Below are 23,798 nucleotides of genomic sequence, written 5' to 3'. Positions count from 1 at the left end.
GTTCTAAAATTGAAGATTTGAAAAGTCATGGTGATACATGAATTGTCAACCTTCAATGCTCGTTTACTCGTATATTTTAAATTGAAGATTTGAAAAGTCATGGTGATACATGAATTGTCAACCTTCAATGCTCGTTTACTCGTATATTTTAAATTGAAGATTTGAAAAGTCATGGTGATACATGAATTGTCAACCTTCAATGCTCGTTTACTCGTATATTTTAAATTGAAGATTTGAAAAGTCATGGTGATACATGAATTGTCAACCTTCAATGCTCATTTACTCGTATATTTTAAATTGAAGATTTGAAAAGTCATGGTGATACATGAATTGTCGATTTTCAATTCGAATTCATTACATGTATTAAGGTTGCATTTAAATTCATATTTTACTTCAAAATTTGATAGCATTTAACTCCGGGAAACAAGCTTTCCGACGATATACTTTGCGCTAAAACGATTTCCCATACCAAGATATTAACAAAAATTAAAACTTTTATAGAATGCCTCCGCTATCAGCTCGCCGTCATCAGAGGAGAGAAGCCGCGCGCAGACGTATGCAGCGTCGTTCCCAGGAAATGGCCGCCGCAATAGCCCAAGCCTTAAACCAAAATAATACCAACCCCTCCGGATACAATATTAAATCCTTTAATGCGGGTAACCCTCCGAAATTCACAGGGCTTGAAGGAGCCACCGTAATGCTCCAATGGCTCGAGAAAATTGAGAACACCTTCCTCCATACCCAATGCCCTCCAGACCGACGAACCTTATACGCCTCAAGTGTCCTAGAATCAAGGGCGCTTACTTGGTGGAACGGAGTAGCTCACGCGCGTGGCGCAGAGGCTGCTTCAAGCATGCTCTGGGAGGAATTCAAGGAACTTTTGACTAGAGAATTCTGCCCTCCCAACGAAATAAAGCGCCTTGAGGAGGAATTTTGGAACTTGAAGCAGTACAGCGGCGAAGCGCGCGAGTACGCTACGCGCTTCCACGAACTAAGTTTGCTTGTCCCGCACCTAGTTACCCCTTCCCGCCGAGCCATCGAGAAGTTTCTTGGGGGTCTCCCCATGGAAATTCAAGATTCTGTATGGGCCAGGAACCCAGTAACCCTCTCTGACGCCATCGAGTTGACCGCTGTGCTCAGCGACAACCATGTCAGGGCAGGAACCCTGTTCCTGCGAGGAGCCGAAAAGACCAAACTCACCAAGACTGTCCCAGAACCAACAGAAACCAAGCCAGAACCCTCAAACCGTAACAACCTCAAACGAAGGCGCAAACCCAATCATCAAGCCTACGAGCTTACCAACCCGCTCATTGTCCAGCAACCCGCCTACCAACCTCCAGTACACGCTCCTAACCCACTGTCAACCTACCCAACACCCCCTGTAGTCCATAACTATGCCTTAACCAATTCTGCGCTCCCTGCCCCGTCAACTAAGAAACCTTACACAGGAAACCAACCATTTTGCCCAACCTGTAAACTTCATCACCCAACTCAAACCCCGTGTCGACAATGCAACCAATGTGGCCGTATTGGTCACACTGCTGAGTACTGTAGAGTCCTTCCCGCCAACCCAATCGCGCAAACACCACCAACCTACCCGCAAAAGCCACAATCAACATACCATAATCCACGACCCAGGTCGTGCTATAACTGCGGTGACCCCAGTCATTTCCGGAACGCGTGCCCGAGACTGCAAGTACAAATTACGCAAGCTAATCCGGTTAACCAAATTTCAAACCAAGTGACGCGCGGACGAGCTTTTAATATAACCGCGCACCAAGCGCAAGCGAATAATGACGTGGTTAATGGTACATTTTTACTTAACGGACAATATGCATCTATACTTTTTGATACTGGCGCCGATAGAAGTTTTATTTCTCGCGCATTTGAACAAAAACTTGCGCGACCACGAGTAAACTTAAACGAAAACCTTTCAGTTGAATTGGCTAATGGTGAAACTATTTTAATAAACTCCGTGATCAAAGATTGCACGCTTAACCTTAATGAACACGATTTTCTAATCGACCTCATTCCCATGCCTCTTGGAAGTTTTGATGTGATTATTGGAATGGACTGGCTCTCGCAAAATCGCGCCGAAGTAATCTGCGCCAAGAAGTTGATTCGCATTCCTCGGGAAAATGGTCAAGATCTTCATATCTACGGCGAGAAACCATCTAACGGTCTTAAACTTATGTCATGCCTTGAAGCCCGAAGACTTTTGCGGAAGAAATGTGTCGCGTTCTTAGCTCATGTGGTCAAACCCGATGAAGGAAAGAAGAAACTTTCTGAAATTCCCATCGTGCGTAACTTTCCTGAAGTCTTCCCCGATGATCTTTCTGGTTTACCTCCCGCTCGGGAAGTCGAGTTTCGTGTTGATCTTGTCCCTGGTGCATCCCCCGTAGCCAAATCTCCTTATCGACTTGCACCCGCTGAAATGCAAGAATTAGCAAGTCAACTTCAAGAGTTGACCGATAAAGGATTCATTCGCCCTAGCTCTTCGCCGTGGGGTGCTCCGGTGTTGTTCGTTAAAAAGAAAGACGGTTCGTTTCGCATGTGTATCGATTACCGCGAGCTGAACAAGCTCACCATTAAGAACCGGTATCCCTTACCGCGTATTGACGACCTCTTTGACCAACTCCAAGGTGCCTCTTGTTTCTCCAAGATCGACCTCCGTTCTGGTTATCACCAGTTGCGTATCCGCGAAGAAGATATTCCCAAAACTGCCTTTCGAACCCGCTACGGTCATTTTGAATTCTTGGTCATGCCCTTCGGTTTAACCAACGCACCCGCTGTCTTCATGGATCTAATGAACCGGGTGTGTAGGCCTTTCTTGGACCAATTCGTGATCGTGTTTATCGATAACGTTCTGGTATATTCCAAAACCAAGGCCGAGCATGAACAACATCTTCTGTTGGTGTTGCAAAAGCTTCGAACCGAACAACTCTATGCCAAACTCTCCAAGTGTGAGTTTTGGTCTGACGAAGTACAGTTTCTTGGTCATGTTGTAAACAAGATGGGTATTCATGTCGACCCATCCAAAATTGAAGCAATCAAGCACTGGATTACACCGACCACTCCTACCGAAATCCGTTCCTTTTTGGGCTTAGCTGGTTACTACCGGCGATTCATTTCGAACTTCTCAAAAATCGCCTTGCCTTTAACAGCATTAACGCACAAAGGCAAACCGTATATTTGGGGATCGAAGCAAGAAGAAGCCTTTCAAACGCTCAAGCGAAAGTTGTGCGAAGCTCCTGTTCTAACGTTACCAGAGGGTACCGACGATCTTGTCGTTTATTGTGATGCCTCCATCCAAGGTCTCGGTTGTGTACTTATGCAACGAGGCAAGGTTATCGCTTACGCGTCAAGGCAACTCAAGATTCATGAAAAGAATTATACGACTCACGACCTTAAACTTGGTGCAGTTGTATTTGCCTTAAAAATCTGGAGACACTACCTCTATGGTACTAAGTGCATCATTTACACCGACCATAAAAGCCTTCAGCACATTTTTGATCAAAAGGAACTTAACATGAGACAACGTCGATGGAACGAACTCATCAGCGATTACGATTGTGAGATCCGATATCACCCTGGTAAGGCTAATGTGGTAGCCGATGCGCTCAGCCGCAAACCCAGCCAACTCAACTGTATCTTGCCGCGCACGCAGCTTCACTTCGCGCCGATCCAATGCAATCTTGAATCGCGCATTCGCAACGCGCAGCGCGCATCGATCAGCAAAGGCAACCTACGCGCCGAGTTAGCGTGTGGTGCAGAAGCGCATCTAGTCCCTAACCTGAATGGAATTCTCTGTTATCTCAATCGCATCTGGATCCCCAATGATGAGAATCTTCGCTCTGTCATACTGAGTGAAGCACACAAAACTCGGTATTCCGTTCATCCTGGTGCTGACAAAATGTACAAAGATTTGCGCCTTTCTTATTGGTGGCCTGGTATGAAAAAGGATATTGCTGTGTTCGTAGCTAAATGCCTAACTTGTTCTAAGGTAAAAGCTGAACATCAACGCCCATCTGGTTTGCTCGAACAACCTGAAATTCCTACGTGGAAATGGGAAAGTATAGCAATGGACTTTATCACCAAGTTACCCTTGACCGAAAGCAAACATGATAGCATTTGGGTAATAGTGGATCGATTGACCAAGTCTGCCCACTTTCTGCCCATTCGTGAAACCTACCGTGTTGAACAACTTGCGCATCTTTATGTCAAAGAAATTGTTTGCCGTCATGGTACTCCCTTGAGCATCATATCCGATCGCGATGGCCGTTTTATATCTCGCTTTTGGAAATCTCTCCAATCTGCGTTAGGAACTCGTTTGGACATGAGTACTGCATATCATCCTCAGACTGACGGACAGTCTGAGCGAACCATCCAAACCCTTGAGGATATGCTTCGATCTTGTGTTCTTGATTTTGGAGGTAATTGGGATTCACACCTACCTCTGATCGAGTTCTCTTATAATAACAGCTATCATTCCAACATCGGTATGGCCCCATTTGAAGCACTTTACGGTCGAAAGTGCCGCTCACCGATTTGTTGGAACGAAGTGGGTGAAGTTCAAATCACAGGACCCGAACTAGTTCAAGAGACAACCGATAAAATCGCCAAGATCAGTGATCATCTGCTGACTGCCAGAAGCCGACGGAAGAGTTACGCAGATCGCAGGCGGAAGCCTCTCGAATTTCTAGTTGGTGATCTTGTTCTCCTCAAAGTGTCGCCCTGGAGGGGTGTTGTCCGCTTTGGGAAGAAAGGTAAGCTTGCACCTCGTTATGTTGGTCCGTTCAAGATTCTTGCGAGAGTGGGAAAAGTTGCCTACAAACTGGACCTGCCGCCCGCGCTCAGCAATGTGCATCCAACTTTCCATGTATCCAATCTCAAGAAATGTTTAGCTGACGAGAACCTCCACATACCACTTGATGAAGTTCAAGTTGATGAGTCTATGCATTTCGTTGAGAAGCCTGTGGAGATTATGGATCGCGAGGTAAAGCAAACCAAGCGCAGTCGCATCCCTATTGTCAAAGTTCGTTGGCAGTCCAAGCGCGGAGCCGAGTTCACTTGGGAAAGGGAAGATCAGTTGAAGATCAAGTACCCGCACCTTTTCTCTGCGCAACCTACTTCAAGATAAATTTCGGGACGAAATTTCTTAAGGTAGGGGAGACTGTGACAACTGCCCAATCCGACCCGAACCAGGTACCCGTTTTCGAATCCGATTCTTTTTATGATTTAAAATTTGATTATTAAACTTTGTAAATTTAACATTAAATAAATTATATATATATATATATATATTTTTATATTACTTACTAATAATAATAATTTCTTTTCCGCCGACCCGTCCCTTTCTTTCTTCTCTCTTATCGCCGTCCCGCCCCTCTGCTTAACCCTTAAGCCTGGAACCCCTTTTTCTCTTAACTCTTTGCTTGTCATTTGGTTCTTCCCGCCTAAGGATGTCTGCGCAGCTCCACGCGCCAGACTCCTTGCAAGGAAGCCTGCGTGAAGACCGGCTGTTCCTGCGATCCGCGAGACGAACTGTTCCCGCGATACGCGAGACGAACTGTTCCCGCGGAGCGCAAAGGATTGTAGTTCTTCCCGCGACGCGCTAAGAATGGTAGTTCTTCCCGCGACGCGCTAAGGATTATAGTTCTTCCCGCGGCGCGCTAAGGATTATAGTTCTTCCCGCGGCGCGCTAAGAATTGTAGTTCTTCCCGCGACGCGCTAAGGATTATAGTTCTTCCCGCGGCGCGCTAAGGATTGTTCTCTGTCTGCCTTCGCCCTCGCGCGCAGCGCTCGATTTTTCTCGCGCTAGACCTTAAGTCTTTTCTTCAGTTTAGGTCAGCCTATATGCTTTTGAAATATCTTATCTTTTGTACGAGCACTTTAGGTCAGTTCCGACATCTGTCCGAAAAGCCACTTTCGGCGCAGCATGCGCACCAATCCTATTGGTTGACAGAAAAAGTGACTGGCATAATCTTTTGAAATCTTCTTTTGCATGTCTTGAACAGTGTTTTATCTGACACCTACCATGCTTTGATCTGTAACCTGTCAGCTTTTCCCCATCCCCTGCAGCTGCCGGCATATCTTTTGATATCTTTTGCTTTTGGTTTCTTGTGCTTTTCAATATCTTTTGCTTGATTTGATAAGATCTTTTCCCCTTTCAAGGGATTGTGTTCCCTTGGGTTTTCCTATAAATTAAGCTAATTTCTTGTTTATTAACACTACACACACTACACTTCAACACTCCCCAAATCTCTCTCCCTTTTGCTCTCTGCCGTAGTTCCTCTGCAACTCCACTCCTCTCTTTGCCTCCGTCTTCTCTTCTGTTCTGCTCAGAATCTCGGTAAATATGAATATGTATATTTTGTTTTAATTTGTTTAACTAACAAAAAAATCGATACTTACTGCATATATTCAAGACATAAAAACCAATCGTTAAACCAATAACCTCTTATTTATAGGTTAACTTGTGCTTGTTTAAAAATTGGATTCTTGCATTATCTTTCAACACACCTTTTTCAGGTGAGTAATCTCGTACTTAATCCCCTTTTATTTTTAACGTTTTGGGATGTTCATGTGTTCGTACAACTTGAGTCTTAAACTTGTTTATGAAATTTATGTGCGCAAAACCCCATGTGTTATGGACGTTTACTTGGCTGTTTATTTGTATGTGTGAATCATTAACCGCTTTGTTCGGCCTATTCCGAAGTTTTCATGGATCCATTAGATGAACACGGGAGACCTATCGTTTACGGTTTTCTTGTTTTGTTAGCACATGCACGTATGATTATTTGTTTTTGTGCTCGATTGGGAGCACAGATTGAACTATGAGCTATGATCTATTTAGGCTTTATCACAATCTGATTACACCCTATGTTAAACCCCAGTTAAGCACATGTTGCGCGCAGTGTTTGTTATTATCTATTTATATCTATTAAACTTGATTTCTCACCGACACGCAAGTGTTGACGTTTTATTTTAACACATGTTCAGGTTTGCTGTAGCTGCTTTTGGGAATCTCAAGGACACGTAGGATGTTTTCTTTTTCTTTGGACCTAGAATAAAATGTAACAAGACAAATTAAGTTATTTGAATATTTTGAGTTATGATATGATTTATGTTACTTTACGATTCGTGTTCTGCGCGTGCGCAATGAAAATGTATTTATTAAATATTGACACCCAAATAGTGTCACGAGTAATGAAACAATACGTGGCGCCCCGATGTATAATCCGCCATCGGTCGGGGTGTTACAGTATAGAACGTCTCCCTAACCTTTGTCCAAAAAACCTTGCTTTTTTGGTAGTCGGCTGCAAAATGAATAATTAAATTAGATTTCCAGTTAACTTTTTTATTAAAAATCATTTTTAAAAACGTTAAAACAATTACCGCAACACCGATCCTCAGAAATGACTATCCAAGCCCGACACAAGGCTTCCTTCTCATCCGATGACCACGGAGTGGTTTTCCGTTTCGTCCTCGGAGTCGAAGCCGGTCCCGGCCCGTCCGTTGCAAGTTGTTTTTTCCGGTGGACGCGTCTTCTTGCTCCCGTAGCATCACCGTGTGATTCTTGTGTCTCTGGAACAACAAAGTTAGGAGACGGTTGTATGTTGGATGGTTGAAAGCCGGATGTTTCTTGCGGCCCCGAATAAAACATCGGTTGTTCTGGTGACGACCATAAATCGTCGTCAATATAATCTGAATCTAGGTTTGGGTACCAATTTCCAGACATTTTTGGGTATTATATAGGAGTTTGGGATATTATATAAGAGTTTGTAAGGTGAAATTGTGTTTTGATATGGTTGAAATGAGAGTAATTTGGGGTATTATATAGAGGTTTTAAGGTTTTTTTTTAAAAAATTCGGAGCTCCAACGGCTCTTTTGGGCGAGCTCAACGGCTCTTTCTCTCTCTTCTCCCGCGACCACACTCACGCCTGCCTAGGGGCTCGCGCTCGCGCCCCGTTCGCGCCCCGGTTCGCGCCCCGGTGGTGTGGGGTTAGCGCATGGGGGCGCGAGCGGAGGGGCTCTCGCGCCCAAGTTAGCGCCCCACACCCCTCAGCCCAATGTTAAAGAATAGACCTAGTATGAAGTTGCCTTTTACCACTAATGTTACCGTGTTCCTTGGTCTTTGAAAAATAAAGCAACATCTCAAATTTTCCAGAAATCAAGATATTCATTCATACGCACTTTTATGTTCTTGAAAAAATACAGTACTAAATAAACAGCATCATTCATCCTGTCACTCACTAAACATATCACATTATCATTTATCAATCATCTCAAACTAAAAATTAACAAAATAATTATAGTCATAAACAAAATAAACCTTCACCTTCATAATATCTCAAAACAAATTCATATACTCATATTAATAATAATAACATAACCACACCTTCATCTTCATCATCAATCAACTCAAATAGTCCATTTCCAGATCTTAATCCTGAGATCCACCTTACACTTAACACCTGACGTACTCGCCGTCGTAGACGCATTACCACTCGGTGCCGTAACCCTAATTCCATCACACACAACTCTAATCGGCACCTTCTTAGTCTTCAAGCTTCCAATCTTCACCTTCACTTTCGTATCCAGCTGAATCGTCAACGGTATACTCTTCTTATTCTTCAGATCTGATTTCAAATTACTATTATTATCCACAGTCTGTCCAGTAGTCGACACAATCGCTCTGAGTTTCGTCGTGTTCTTCTTCGGCATAACGAACGCCGGAATCGTTCCGTCACCGACATCGACTCGGTCCGAGTCGATTGAAACGGAGACTGGATTGAAATCGAACTCGATCTTCTTGTTAGGGTTACGAGCCGTGACGGTGAAGTTAAACTTCGTGTGTAACTGATTCGATGAGGTTAGGTTGAATTGAGAGACTTGGAGTGATGAGACGGTGAATGATGGACGGTGTGGACGGTAGAGTACGTAGAAGACGCCGCCGGCGACGGCGGCGAGGATGATTAGGATGAGGAGAGTGAAGGTGAGCCATAGGCAGAGTGAGCAGCAGCAGCTACGGCGGCTCCGGCGAGGCTGTGGACGGTAGACTGGACGTGTGGAGTTGTAGATTTGTGCTTTGTTAGTGTTTCCTCCGGCGGCGGTTGTTGTGATTCCGGTGGGTGGTTTAGGGTGGATTTTTTCCGACATATTGGTGGATTAAGGTTTGGAGAATTGGTTGGTGAGTTTGGATGAATAATAATAATAATAATAATAGTACGGGAGTGTAATGTATAGTTGTTGATAATGGCGTGTGGATAGAGATTGATGATGGTGATAGGAAGGTTGGCTTTGGCTATACCTGTACATGTACCTATACCTATACCCACCGGTGGAGGTGGTGAAGGTCAAAAATAAACAAAAGTCGTCTACACGCTTTCTTGGTTTTTATTATTTTCTACTCCACTCAATAAATGGATCATGTCAAGGTAAGGTGTGTCTATACATATATTCTTTCTCCTGTATTTTTGGTAGTTTTTTTTAATGACGAATTTTCACAGTTAAGTTAGATCGTAACTTTTTAAAGAGGAGCCTTATCACTTAACTCAGGTCAGACTATGTTGTTTTAACTGGGCCTACGCTGGCATCCGAGTTTGGTTTGGCGTTCCTCAAGAAAATTTCCAGCCACATGACAGATGTTATACCCTCCATAAGAGAAGCCTCTCTAAAGTAAATAAACTGTAATAGAAAATTCGGGAGCTTCAAGATTCGAACATGACCCCTCAAAGAGGATATACGTTTATCCATCATTAGCATAACCACTCTACCAAAAGTGGAAGATTTGTATTTTTGGTAGTTAGTTATTGCTATGTAAATAAATATATTATTATATTAAGATATAATATATATATATATATATATAATGTATTTAGTGTTTTATTATTGGGAAATAAATTAACTACGGATTGGAAAGTGAATATTTGGGTCGACGTTTGCATGGTTTCAAGTAGAGGTAGGTAAATAAACCAGTTAACTGAACTGACTTGAAAATCGAACCAAAACCGAACCGATTGAAACCATAGGTACAGAACCGGTTTGTAATTTTCTCTATCAAAACCGGTTCCAAACCCATTAACCAAAACCGATTGTATCTGGTCAAGAAACCGGTTTCAACACGAACTGAAACCGATCATAAACCGGTTTTGACTTTTGTTGACCAACCCAAACCAGTTTTGAGTTTTAAACCAGTTTGTGACTTATAGTTTCAAGTTCGAATCCAATCCTAATCGTTTTTTTATCGTAAATAAGCCTTCGGCGACAGGTTTCCTTGTAATAGGATATGGTAGAGTTGAGCTGCTCACCGCTGTCTGTGATCGCGAGCGTACGTGATCTAGTTTTGCCATTGGGGTAAAACCATTGGGTTTCCCCAAGTAGTCGAGTTTTATTCGTTGGTCGTTTAAAAAGATAGTACACATAGGATGCACCCAAAGACTTCATTAAACTGGACAGATTTTGGGTTCAAGTCTCACCTACGACAAACTAGAGGTTCAAGGTTGAAATATGTGGTTTTCTCACACATGGTGGGTAATCTTCTAAGAATGGTCTTCGGGTCAGGATTGATGGGGCAAACCAATGTACGAGTTTTCTTTTAGGAACATGTAAACTTAGAACCCCCAAAGATTTTATAGTCAGGCGATGGAGATGATCGGGTGTGTTAGTGAATCATCACGGATCCAAATTAGCCGTCTAGAAGAAAAGTATGTATAACTTTTTCTTTAGTTATTATAAAAGGAAAGTAGAATTTTTTTAATGGGCGTATTATTGTATTTGTAAAAAGTCAATGTCACATGTTTGTTGATAAATAAGAGAATATTGTATTTTTTTAATTGTTAGAATATTTTGACAACTTACAATGTCTTTTGTAAACTATAATCCAATAATTGTAAATAGAGAGAATCAAGCATAACGTGGAGGCGGGGGCGTAAGTGTAGAGTGAATCATTTGTTTGAAAATATATTGATTCATTTCAAAAAGTACCTATGAAAAAATATTAGAAAATTATGTTTTAAGATTTCAGGGTGTTACATGTTTCGACTCGTCTAGAAGGTGTTATGTGCATTTAATAGGTTGTGTTGGCACTTTCATTATGGTAAAAGACCTTGCTTTTGTAACGCGGTTTATGCCACAAGTTTAGGTTTAGTTCATGTTTGTTCTACCATTCAAAACAAAAAAGTCCATGTTTGTTCTAAGTCCTTATCATAATTTATGATCAAATATGGATTGAGTTGAGGTAATTAATACTTACAGTAGGGGAACTGGTCTAGACACGGCTATCTTTATTTCTTTATTGTGGTTTTTGTTCATATTAATAATTATTTTTAATTCGATTGATCATTTGAAATCTATAAGTTATAAGTTATAAGTTATAAGTTATAAGTTATAACTAATGGTTAATTTGTTTATAAAATAAGGAGATTTTTTAGTGTCGATCAAAAGTTTCATAAATCATTTTATCAATCTGAAGCCAACAATTTCAAAACACATAAAAGCTTGTAAATATATCAAGTGAATATATATTTCTATAAACTTATCAAAATTTTTATAAAATAATTATAAGATTTAGTAGAAGTTTCCTTGGTCAATAAATGTTGGAGGGTATCTTTCATTTAAAGTGATGTCCCAACATAATCCTTTTTTCTATTCAAACACTTAGACCATAATGACAAGCTTTTAATAAACTAATTGTTTTATATTTAAGCACATTAGGTGTGGTGAAAACTGGCCTTTTGAAGATGTGCAATCTTAGTGTTTATAAATGGACCAAACCTTTGGCAAATGCTCATTGTTATCAAAATTAGCGACAAGTTAATGGGGATCTCTAGCAAGTTAAAAAGAAAATTGTTGTATGAACTCTACCCGTTTAACAATAATTTTGATTGAAGATTGAGGAGTAGAGGCAGGTGAATTACCAAAGCCCAAAGTGCCATTAGGCTAGCGCCTAGCGGTACAAAGTGTTGAATTAAATTTTGTATTTCTAAATAATGAGGTTACGAGCAAAATAGTATAATTTAGGAGTATAGTTATAAACTTTGTATGTTGTTCTAAAAAAAACAAGATGAGTTAATAAACATATATCAAAATCAATATGTGTTCATTTTCCATAGTATATTGGAACTTAAAAACTTTCAAGAAGTAATAAACTTCTTAATAATAATTAAGGAAAAAAAAGAAAATATAAAAAATATATATTTAATATAAGGCTGAGGGGTGTGGGGGGCTTTAATGGGGGCTCCAACCAATAATATTATGACGTGTGGCAGAGAGAGAAACTGGATAAGGGGGGTGTTGGAGCCCCTGGCCCTGGTGTGGAGGGGCTCCAGCGAATTTTTTTTTATTTTTTTATAAATATATTCAAACAACGTATTATTAAAAAAACTCATAAATTAATAAAAAAAACACATTAATATCTAAAAATAAAATAAAAATTAAAGTACTAAAAAAACATTATTCTTATTCTTCGGCTTGGTCTTCTTCGATCAACCTCTTTCGGATACGTTCCTTTTGCTTTTCCATTAGCATTTGATCGACCGGATTTAGGTTATCGAAGTCTCTAGTAAGAAAGTCCAAATCTCTCATTCGAGTTTTTTTCTTTTTGTCATAAGAGACCACCTCCTTGGTTTTGTTGAATTTATTGAGGGATTCAACAAGATTGGCGATGTTTACGGCTTTCCCCTCAGCCGGTTTTTTCCCCTTGGCGTCCCTTCCCAATGGCCGCCTCCTCGGTGTTGAAGACGTTTCCTCCTCCGCAATGTTTAGGTCGAATCTAACGCGGCAATCCGACCCGGTTGAAGTGCTATACGCTCCAGACGAATTAGTTTTAGTTCGTTTCGGCCCTACTTCCGCATCAAAGTCCGGCGTCACCAGCTCAACCCACTTGGAACACCTTTTCAACCTGTCCCACAACTTTAAATCGTCCCACGTCTTCACCATCCCATACCTCTGCAAACACTCCTGCTTCCACTCTTCGACCGTGAAATTGTAAACCGCCAAATCATTATTGCCACTTGGTCTCATACGACCGCTGTTCATGTTGAAAAGATTAGTAAACAAGCCGACAAATTTTCTGATTTCGGACCACCGACCCGAAATCAAATCGGCGTTCCGCTCTGTACTCCCAACGAGCATGTAGAACGTCTCCCTAACCTTTGTCCAAAAAATCTTTCTCTGTTGGTAGTCGGCTGCAAAATGAATAAATAAATTAGATTTCCATTTAACTTTTTTATTTAACTCTTTTATTAAAAATATTTTTTAAAAACGTTAAAACAATTACCGCAACGCCGATCCTCAGAAATGACTATCCAAGCCCGACACAAGGCTTCCTTCTCATCCGATGACCACGGAGTGGCTTTCCGTTTCGTCCTCGGAGTCGAAGCCGGTCCCGACCCGTCCGTTGCAACTGGTTTTTTCCGGTGGACACGTCTTTTTGGTCCCGTAGCTTCACCTTGTGATTCTTGTGTCTCCGGAACAACAAAGTTAGAAGACGGTTGTGTGTTGGATGGTTGAAAGCCGGATGATTCTTGCGGCTCCGAATAAAACATCGGTTGGTGCGGTGACGACCATAAATCGTCGTCAAGATAATCTGAATCAAGGTTTGAGAACCAATTTCCAGCCATTTTTTTTAAAAAAAGTTGAGAAGAAGAATTGATTTTGGGTGAAGGTTTGAAGTTTTGGTATAAAAATGGGTGAAATGAAGTATAATTATATAGAAAATATATTTTTTTTTGTTTTTTTCGGCTCCCCAACGGTCCAAAAAACATCAAAAGGTGTGCCTCCTCTCTCTCTTCTCCCGCTAACCAGCTCACGCCTACCTTGTTTTTCCGCTAGCGCCCCTGGTGGTGTGGTGTTAGCGCCTGGGGGCGCCAGCGGAGGGGCTCTAACGCCCCCATTGAAGCCCCACACCCCTCAGTCTTATGTTGGGCTTGACTATGGAAACATGGGCTCCGACCATCACATATACCTTTACCATGCTTATCAAAATTTGAGATCTTTAAAAACTCCATTTAATAAAACTAGCTTGAAAGAGTCTCATTTATATATTAGTCGTGCCCGAGTCAAGCTAAGTTTACTCATTAGCTGACTTGTTTATCGCTCGTTTGCCTTGTTAAAAACCAAATCCCAATTTTAAATAATATGTTAACTATAACCCCAATTTTAATACACAAAATATTTTTTTGTTTTATTAGATTTCAACACGAATAAAAAATACAAAACGAAAATTGACAAATAAATATTGATAAACAAGCTGAAACTTTTATCAAATCAAGCTCGAGTTCAACAGCATTCCAGCTCAAATTTCATGCCATTAAAATCATACTTGGCCTAAAAGCAATAGAATCTCGGATACGATTATCCAGTACTTTGTAGCAAGTATTTTGTTCTAAACACGCCTGAAATGTGTAAGTAGACATGGTAGACCCATTGGCTCGGGAGAGATTACGGGTAAGAATTGTTTTTGACAAAAACAGGCATGGTTCAAGAAAGGCACTCGGTTGTACATCCACCTAATAGGCAAATTATTTTATGTTTAATGGATGGAAATCGATATTCACACTTAACATGTTTAGGAGTAAAGGCTAATAAGCAATCGCTTAGACATTTGCAATAACCGAAAGTCATGGTTACGACTTATGAGTTATGACATAAACACAAAACCAAACAGAACGGATACACATTGACCTCCCCCGACATGCGTCAATAAAAACTTCTAACGGAAGATATCGTAAAAATTGCAAATTTCATTGATTTCCCTCGGTTCCATATAGTACAAATACAAAAGATCAAATTGTGCCAACTAAAGTTAGCAGAAGATTCCAAAATGATACAGGTCCAATCAAAGTGTAGTAACAAAATCATGTATTTAAATTCATTTTGAAGTCCTTATCATAATTTTGCCAATTTAAGTACTATATATTTGTCTTCCAAAACAAATTACAAGAAAATGTAAAAATATCCCTTGAACAAAAGATTAAAATTACACCACACAATAAAATGTTGATAAATAAACAAATACAAAAGACAGGGTAAAAGTCAAACCATTGACTTTCCCATTCTTTTTCTACCTTAACTTTCTAGTTTCTACACGTCACTTCTTGATGTTTGACTTCAACACAAGTAACAAGTTACATAATGTTACACATGAGAAATAATCTCCTGCATTGTCTACACCACAAGTCTTCTACAACCACTTCATACACCAGCTGATCTTCCTAATCTGTCCCTTAATATCTTCACACCCATGTACCTACATCACACCATATAAAATTATAAATAACTAAACACAAATGTTAAGTGTTAAAACAAACTATTTCATGCAATGTTATGTTACAGTGCTAAACAGGTCGTGTTCATGGGTTGACATGATTAAAAATTATATTCACCATACCTTCCCAACATCATACAGGTCGTGTTCATGGGTTGACAGGATTAAAAATAGTATTCACCATACCTTCCCAACATCATAACTGTGGCTTGTGGATTCGTGCCCGGTGACTCACGAAAAGTGGACCCGTCGATGACACGAAGCCTGTGGACCCCAATGACCTCGTAATCCGTTTTCACCACCTGGCCCACGTGGCACCCGCCATGGTAATGCCAAATGGAGATCACAGTGTCTTTACAAAACTGCTTTAGCGATTTTGTGTCGTTTGAGTGTCGTGGTATCATATTAATGTTTGCGGTCACGCTCATGTTCAACAACTTCTGAATTGTTTGTTGGTTACCTTTGGTGAAGTTAAGGAACGGTTTGGACCGTACGAGTTTTTTGACAATGCGGATCCCTTGCACGCATTGTTGGAGGTCTCTCGGGTGGCTAAAGTAATTAAACGTGATTATTGGATTATCGTCGAGGTTTGTGTTGTTCAAAACTAGTTGACCTTTTGACTTCGGGTAAGCGATCTTTCCTAATATGAAACCCCCGTGAAACGCTTCGTGTGGTAGATCTTTCTTGTTTCGTTTGAATGCTTCAATGGCTTCTCGGGTCCGTTTTTTAGGTGGAATAGTTGATAGTTGCCCAATCTGTTATCAGTTGACCGTTATAACCGTTTGCATTTAATAAAACAAATATTATTAAAGGACTATACACGCGTTATAATATTATTACCTCAGCCGAGGCGACACCATGGTGGCATTGAATGCTATCAGTGGACTGACTAAACCCGCTGCTCGCTTCAATATAAACGCCCTTTTTGGTTATACCAACGGTTTCAATAAGCGACTGCTTGACGGGCTTGTTGAACGGGACAAAAACAGTGTTTAAAGGGTTATCGGCCATATGTTTCCCGACATATTTGTTATCGTGCACTACTGATATGTTCAACTTCTCTAGATCAGCCTTTGGGCCTATTCCACTAAGCAGTAATAGTTGCGGGCTTCCTATGGCTCCACACGTTACTATGATCTCGCTCCCTCGTCGTTTTGAGATATGGGCCACGTGTTGGGCCCCGGTTTCGTCTTTGAAATGTACCCCAATCGCCCTCAGTTTTGGACCTATAGTTGACATGTATCATGAACTTATCTCAGTATGACTATTGACTAGTCATGTTGTGTTTAAAAATAAAAATAGCCTTTTGTTTGTTATAATTTTGTAACTTTAGAGCATGGATATGCAATAGGAAAAAGAAATTTAGTTAAACGGGCCGTGTTCACGTCAACCCGAAAATCTTGTGTCGTGTCGGGTTGGGATCCATCCCATAAACACGACCCGTTTAGCACCTCCATATGAAATTTAATGCATACCAGTTGTGTCAAAAATGATTTTTTGAACTCGAGCATGAACCAAAACATCGAGGTTTTCTGCGTTTGTGGAGGCTAATAACTCTGCAGCCGTGTGTCGACGACCAAACCTATCAAAAATTGTCCCCCCAACTTTTGTACCGTACAAATGGTCATAGGTGAACCCATTGTTTGGTGCAATGCCAATGTCCACAAGGCTGTCTCGAACCGCTCTTTGCCATGGTTCGAACACGGGCTCGTGAACAATTTGCTTTTCGACCCATGGGTATGACTCATTCACCAATTTTGCATCCCACCCTGCTTTTTTAACATATCTACAAACAAAATTTGATATTAAATCAACAACAAAAACAATCATCTTTTTTGCTCTACAAAAATGTAATAAAATAAATAACTTGAAGAAACATAACAATTCATAATTATTTATGGACCATTGAGCCCAAATCACTAACCCAAAAAAGGAAATGAATAAAGGCATACGATTAACATGTTAATGTTTGGTGGCCCACTGGGCCCATATAACAATTAAAATCAATTATCATAATCAGAACCCAAAAAAGGAAAGTATTTAAAGGCGAAATAACTTTCAAACTGACTAAAACGGATGTTTGTGGCCCATTAATACTATATTGTAGGCCCAAAACGACAAAAGGTTGGTATAAAGGTATTAATCAATAGGCCCAATCCCGAAAACGTGTACCTACAAATTAAATTTCCTTCCATAGTATAATAAAGTTACTCTTAAAAACCTATCTAGTTTGATAATCATATTACTATGAAACTAATGATATAATCAACTTTTAAATAGAGAACTACGAAAACATGTATGACAGTAGTTATTGACATATGAATTACAAAAAGAGTGGTGTAAGGGACGCCCTTGATACATAACTAATCTTACACAGGGAATCGTACAAAACCGAAAGGCACATGTACATAGCGAATACAATATAATCAATTGCTTTTCACTGGACACGAATAGGGGTGTATACAAGCCGAGCCAATCCCAGGCTCGTTATAACTTATGAGAGCTCGAGCTCGACTCGTGAGTTGTTATATAAAGCCTGGGCTCCGCTGGTATGTTAACTTCTTAATTAATTTATAAAAGTTATTAATTATTATACGTTTTGTTAAAAACGTTAAACGTGCCTATGCTCGGGTATGTAGTGTAAAACCAATACATAGAATTCCAAAATTAGGTAAAACTTAAAAATACAAAAAACTCGTTAAGGCTTGACGAGCCTAATCGAGCTTCCAATAACAGACTTGAGTTCAGGCTCGATAACCAAACATGCTTTATTTGAAGCTCGAGATCGTCTTATTTGAGTTTTTTTATTGATTGAGCTCAAATAACATTTAAGCAAAAAAGTTGTACCTTGTGCTTGCTCGTGTGTAAAAGCCAGCATTGATAGAAGTACCACCACCCAAGACTCTAGCTCTAGCATTAAACACCCCATCGGTGGATACAAAATATTGTGAAGCAGAGGTTGGTGACGTGTCAGCAAGGGTAATATGGAAATTTGACAGGAAAGACACATTAATGTTTGTAAAAGGGACACCACCTCTTTCTAGTAATAACACACTGTAATTTTGTGACAGTGTGGCTGCTAGTGGACACCCTGCGGTCCCACCTCCTACTACTATATAATCATACTCTTTTTTACCACCGTCCGATGGACTTGACTTTGGTGACGAGAATAAGCTTGCTCGTTGGATGAATGGGTACTCATCTTGCCATGTTCTGTAATCACCTGCATCGCAAAAGTCATATTTTATTAAATGTCTTTGTTGTTACTTGTTACTACATCAAGGATTTCTTTTCCCAAAGATGTTTAACTATGGATGAGATCGGTAACGTATAACCGATACTATGGAATAATGTATTGTACTGAATGTTTTGGTTCGATATTGGTATTTCATTGATGTTTTTTTATTCATAATCTCTGTTGACCGTAGGAAATCAAATTCATTTGTAACCGTGGTATTCAAAAACCAAAAATCGTATCAACTTCATTCGTAATAAATAAAACATAATAAAAGCAAAACATACAAAATACCCCGAAACTATACCAAAATGCAATACTTGAATGTGTGTATATATGTTTATTTATTTATGATTTTTTTTGAACGGCCAACAAACATAGAACGCGTAGTTACTTCATACGAAGTGACCCAACGGCTAAAGAAAACCGCTGGCTGACCCACCCCGTATAACTAATTTTAAATAGAAAATAATTGAAAAACAACACACACTTTTTTAGTTTTATATAGGTTAGTTACATAACTGTTCTTTATAATTAAAATAAAATATATAAGAATTTGTCTCATATGTGTACAGAGAAAAATATGATTTCTTTGGAAGTTACAGCCGGAAATTTAATGTATTCAGCAAGCTGCAAAAGTAAAATTAAGTGGAAACAAGATCCAGAAATGAAGCGACCATTAAAACAAGATTAATGAACCAAAATGGCCACTTTTACTACCAAACTTAAATTTAATTCATAAACCCTGGAAAACTGTTGCTAAAATTTATTACTTTTTTCACTAAATACACTAACTTAGAACATTTTTGACTCATGGACAAAAAATAAAAATCCCCTGAAATTATATTATTTCTGGGGACTTCGAAAAACTTACCACCCACTACAACTCATCTTACCCGAGATCAAATCTGCATTAGAGTCGTGCTATCCATATTTCAGAGTGGCAATTAAGCCAAGATTTAAACTCGGAACCCCGAAAGAAACCTTAAGAAAAACCCCACCAGTAACCACCCCACCAAAGTGGAGATGAAATTATATTATTTTCCCAAAGTTGCCACCTTATGCCAAAAAAAATCAATTTTTTTCACAAACCCACAAACCAAACAACATAAACTCCAAAACCCATCAACTAAACAACCAAATAATACCAACCCATATCATCATTTACCAAAAAGATTAACACCCATCAAGAACATGCACATATACAATATACACACAGAGAAAAAAAGTAGTAGTAGTAGAGAGAGTTGTAACCTTGAGAAGATGTGATGAGGTTAGCAAGAAGCAAAAGAGAGAGAATAAGATGGTGGATGTTGTTGAGTGCCATGGAGACAATGGTTTCAGAAATCAGTATTTGGACCTTCAACTTTAAACTCTGTGGCAAATTCTGGTTGGTCTTGTGCTCTGTGTAGTCTACCTTTCTTCATTACAATATTGAAATCATCATATTCACATAGGATGGTAGTGTGTATATATAGATATAAATTATCTCACTACATTATTGTTGTTTTGGAGAGGACTATGAATGCATTTAATGCAAAATAAATAAATAAATAAAAGAAAAAGGTGTTGCATATAAAAGTATTTAATTTGAGGATAAATGGAACAAAATTTATAAATTTTCTTAGTTTAAAATTTGTTGATATTATTTTAAACTATGAATAATAAAAAATAGTTATTTAAAAAAAATATTTATGAACTCAGATTGAAAAGTGTTTTTGTGCATTAATTTTGTAGATTATAAAGTAAGATAATGAATTAATGATGTAGAACATAATTTTATTACATTTTATTTATACTATTAGATTTTAAATTAAATACATTTATTACCCAAAAGAAGATAATTTCCAACTATTTTCAGAATTGGCAAAAAATTTAAAGTTCGTTAAAATAATAAATATTTTTGTTTATTATATAAAAACAACTTTTGCCAATGAGCTAGTGGTGAAGTGGTAAGGAAGATACTTGTTGTTCCGTGTGGCCCATGTCTGATTTATGCTTCCAACATTTAGTTTCAAAGGCACCAGAGTGATGATGGGAGACTAGACGAGTAAGTGGTTTTCACTTATTGGATCATGAATTGAACGAGTTTTATCTCACCGTGCTGTCGTGCCTTCGGACGAGTGTTTATGGGCGTTGGCTCAAGTAAGGGTTTTTCCCGGATCGAAAGACGAGTGTATCCCGATGTTATGAATTTAGCTAGTAGCCCATTGAAGGATTAGTTGTCGTTCAAAATAAAACGATAAAAACAACTTTAATTATGGCTTAATGTCAATGTATTTGTAACGGTTTAAAAAACAATTTTTTTTGTGGTGGTGGTGTGGGGGGTTATTGTGACATGTTAACTTTGATGACATGGCTTGTGAATATGATAATAATTGTACCAAATAAACTTGTGTTTTAAACTTTTAATACTCAAGTTCAATAGTTTAGTAGTTGATTGGTTGCAATCATACGTTTCTCTAAATCTCAAGTGTGTTACTTAATATCACGATTATTACAATAAGCTTATACATAGTATATTGAAGATTTAAATATAAACATATTGATTTAAATATAAACATATTTAGTAACAGAGAAAGAGAGATGGTTAAAAATATCGTCTTTTATATCATGTTATATGTACTATAAAGTAAAACTTATGAACGATGTCTATAGGTTTCTCTCGTTGACATGTGTACCCCATTTGGTTGTTCTCCCACTATCTTCTTTCCAAAACTACCGCGTGGACGTTTTCTTCAATCATATACCGCTTACTTCTTCTCGTTTAATAAATTAAGTATTCTTAATAGAAACAAATCTTATTTTATTTTTATTTAAACTTGGTTATTATTAAAATTGAGCTATATATATACACTTAGATGCCTATTCACTTTAAAAAAGATATAAGATAGATATAAATTAATTTGTATTATTATAATTAATAGATGGATGAAAAAAGCAACATATATTGTGGTGAGTGGATGAATGCTTACAGTTGGAAGGATGGAGGTTGATGAATGAATTTATGACCGTTTGATCAACTCTCATCTCATCATCTCAGATTTCCATATGCCCATCGTACGGATAACACGAACCGAAACATGCCTCAACAATCGGTGCCTAAGACATGGGTTATACCTTAAGTTCGGGAAGTTAAAGTTGATTTGTTAAAAGTTAACGAGTGGAACATCTTTTCATGGGTTAAGGGGCGTTAAAACAAAACGAGCTGTGGTATTAACGAGCATTAAAGTAGTTTATGCTCACACACAATAATCTAGTAATTGTTTTTAAATTAAATTGAGATTGGTTAAGCATGATTAAACCATGTCTTTTAAGTGAGATGCAGTATAACTGTATAAAGTGAATGATGTGACGGCTATATAGAATTAAAGGGCATGAATAACATTAGTAAGCAACCAGAAGTATTTATGTAAGAAAAATAAAAGGTTGTTATTTAGCATGAACAACAAGAATGGTTTGGTAACGTTGATATGTATGAAATATGAATGAAATAAATCATCATGAAGGAATGCAAATATATGTGTTTGGTTGTTTAATGAAATAAAATCAATCATTACACAAATAATTTTATTACGTAAAACCATTTTATCCCACCATTTTTCTATCATTTCTTTCACCATACCCTCTAAGTAACACTACCCGACAACCACAATCACAACCTGACCACCACCACTATCACATGACCACCGTCATCGTTGCCACCACCACTATCAACTGACCGCCACCGCCACCACCACCACCACCAGCGCCACCATCAGCGCAGCACCACCACGTGACCGTCGCCGCCACCACCACTATCACCTCCAATACCATCCCACCATTATCACCACCACCACTGTCGCCACCGCCCTCACCAATGCCTGGCCGCAGTCGTCATCACCTAACCACGACCACTGTCGCCATAGCCATTTTTTTTGCATTTTTTTTGTTTCATTTATGTGGTTTTTTCCCACCAAACTACGTAAAATAATAATTCATTTTATTTTCATAGGTTAACCAAACAAGACAAATAAAACAATGATCCTATTTCATGCACTTGTCCATTTTATTATCACTTTCTATTCTTTCCAACTTTATTTCATTACCTTTTAAATCTCAATCCACGTCCAACATGTAGGCTAAAGTTGGGTAAAAGAAAAACTGTTTATGACTACATGACAAGAATATATGAGTTCCAATTATATAACGGATCAAATTTAATCACACTATAAAATATATCAATTTAAAATTTATAACGGATCAAAATAAGTGAACACCATCCACCACCATAAGTTATATAATTGTTTCATTTAAGTTAAATTAACTATTAAGATTTGTGCATGTTCTATTTACAAAAATTAATCTAAAAATTTTAACTTTTATAGAAAAAAATTCAAAACATTAGAATAAATACTGAAAGTAAGAGTAGTTTTTTCCTATTTTAATAAAACTCTTTAGTATTATTAAATAAAAAGTTCCTATATCATCAATAATCAATTGACACCAAAGAGTAGAGTACAATAAGAAGTCTCTCCACAAATGACACCTCTTAAAACCATTTCCATTTGAAGCATGACATAGTGATTCATAAAGACCAAGTGTAGTACAACATCCAATGCACAGAGTACAAGTCACTATAGCATGTGAAACTAATTTGCCAACTGGAGTGATGGTGAAAAACAAGTACAACACAGCAATGGTAACAGTGATGAAGTTAATTTTTGCAACCTACTCTTCTGCCAAAAGCCTAACTGTGAAGTTAAGATAATGCAACAAACATTGACCATTAAACATGGTGAAGATATGCCATGAAAATGGTAATAAATAGATATTGTCCTATTAGCTTATTTTAAAATTTTATTAATAATCTAGCAAGACACTAGACCAGTTAAACCGCAAACAAAAAGATACAACAAAACCAACCACCTATAGTGACTTGTCCCATTAGCTAATAGCTACATTCAAACATGTTTAAAAGTTGAAAACATGGTGATCTCTAATAAGTATGGCGGACGAACGCGATGCAAGTAAAATAAAATTAATGTTTTCTTTTTGTATCTAAGATATAGAGACGTCCTATGCTTTCGAATGGGTGCAATTTTTTTCAATCTAAACTGATAGGATTTTGTAGATTTCTTGTGGACAATTTCCCTTCCATACACGACTCTTTCTTTTTCACATCAACGTCAGATGTGATTAAAACAAATAAAACTAATATTAACTAATCAATAAATAACAAAAATGCATCTAACAGGGCCATCTCTGAGAATCATTAAAAAGTTTAAGCCAAAGGCGACTAAAAATATAAGC

The 23,798-nt window shown here is 38.6% G+C and overlaps 2 protein-coding genes across 2 annotated transcripts; both read right to left on the bottom strand.

The window, feature by feature from the left end:
* Positions 1–8,388: 8,388 nt before the first annotated feature.
* Positions 8,389–9,182, bottom strand: LOC143588188 (NDR1/HIN1-like protein 13). The gene has a single exon (XM_077069265.1). It carries the CDS (start codon positions 9,160–9,162, stop codon positions 8,425–8,427), a length of 738 nt encoding a protein of 245 aa, XP_076925380.1. The 5' UTR covers positions 9,163–9,182; the 3' UTR covers positions 8,389–8,424.
* Positions 9,183–14,919: 5,737 nt separating this feature from the next.
* Positions 14,920–20,030, bottom strand: LOC143586282 (protein HOTHEAD-like). Its single transcript, XM_077067859.1, has 6 exons — positions 19,761–20,030; positions 18,119–18,494; positions 16,747–17,057; positions 16,112–16,497; positions 15,458–16,026; positions 14,920–15,253 (listed from the first exon to the last, which is right to left on the bottom strand). The coding sequence occupies exons 1-6, from the start codon at positions 19,831–19,833 to the stop codon at positions 15,199–15,201; spliced, it is 1,770 nt and encodes a 589-aa protein (XP_076923974.1). The 5' UTR covers positions 19,834–20,030; the 3' UTR covers positions 14,920–15,198.
* Positions 20,031–23,798: the final 3,768 nt, after the last annotated feature.

Source organism: Bidens hawaiensis, unplaced genomic scaffold (assembly GCF_021521415.1).
Source record: "Bidens hawaiensis isolate Kalapana, Puna unplaced genomic scaffold, B.hawaiensis_p1.1 tig00001575_1, whole genome shotgun sequence".
Taxonomy (NCBI): Eukaryota; Viridiplantae; Streptophyta; class Magnoliopsida; order Asterales; family Asteraceae; genus Bidens; species Bidens hawaiensis.
This window is presented reverse-complemented; position numbering and strand designations above follow the sequence as displayed.

Bases quoted from the DNA above. Each gene is read 5' to 3' on its own strand.
- LOC143588188 (XM_077069265.1), bottom strand. From the start codon at position 9,162: ATGTCGGAAAAAATCCACCCTAAACCACCCACCGGAATCACAACAACC.
- LOC143586282 (XM_077067859.1), bottom strand. From the start codon at position 19,833: ATGGCACTCAACAACATCCACCATCTTATTCTCTCTCTTTTGCTTCTT. The intron at 17,058-18,118 runs GTACAACTTTTT...TTTTGTTTGTAG, and splicing joins TACACACGAGCAAGCACAAG to ATATGTTAAAAAAGCAGGGT. The intron at 15,254-15,457 runs GTATGGTGAATA...GGTGTGATGTAG, and splicing joins ACAGTTATGATGTTGGGAAG to GTACATGGGTGTGAAGATAT.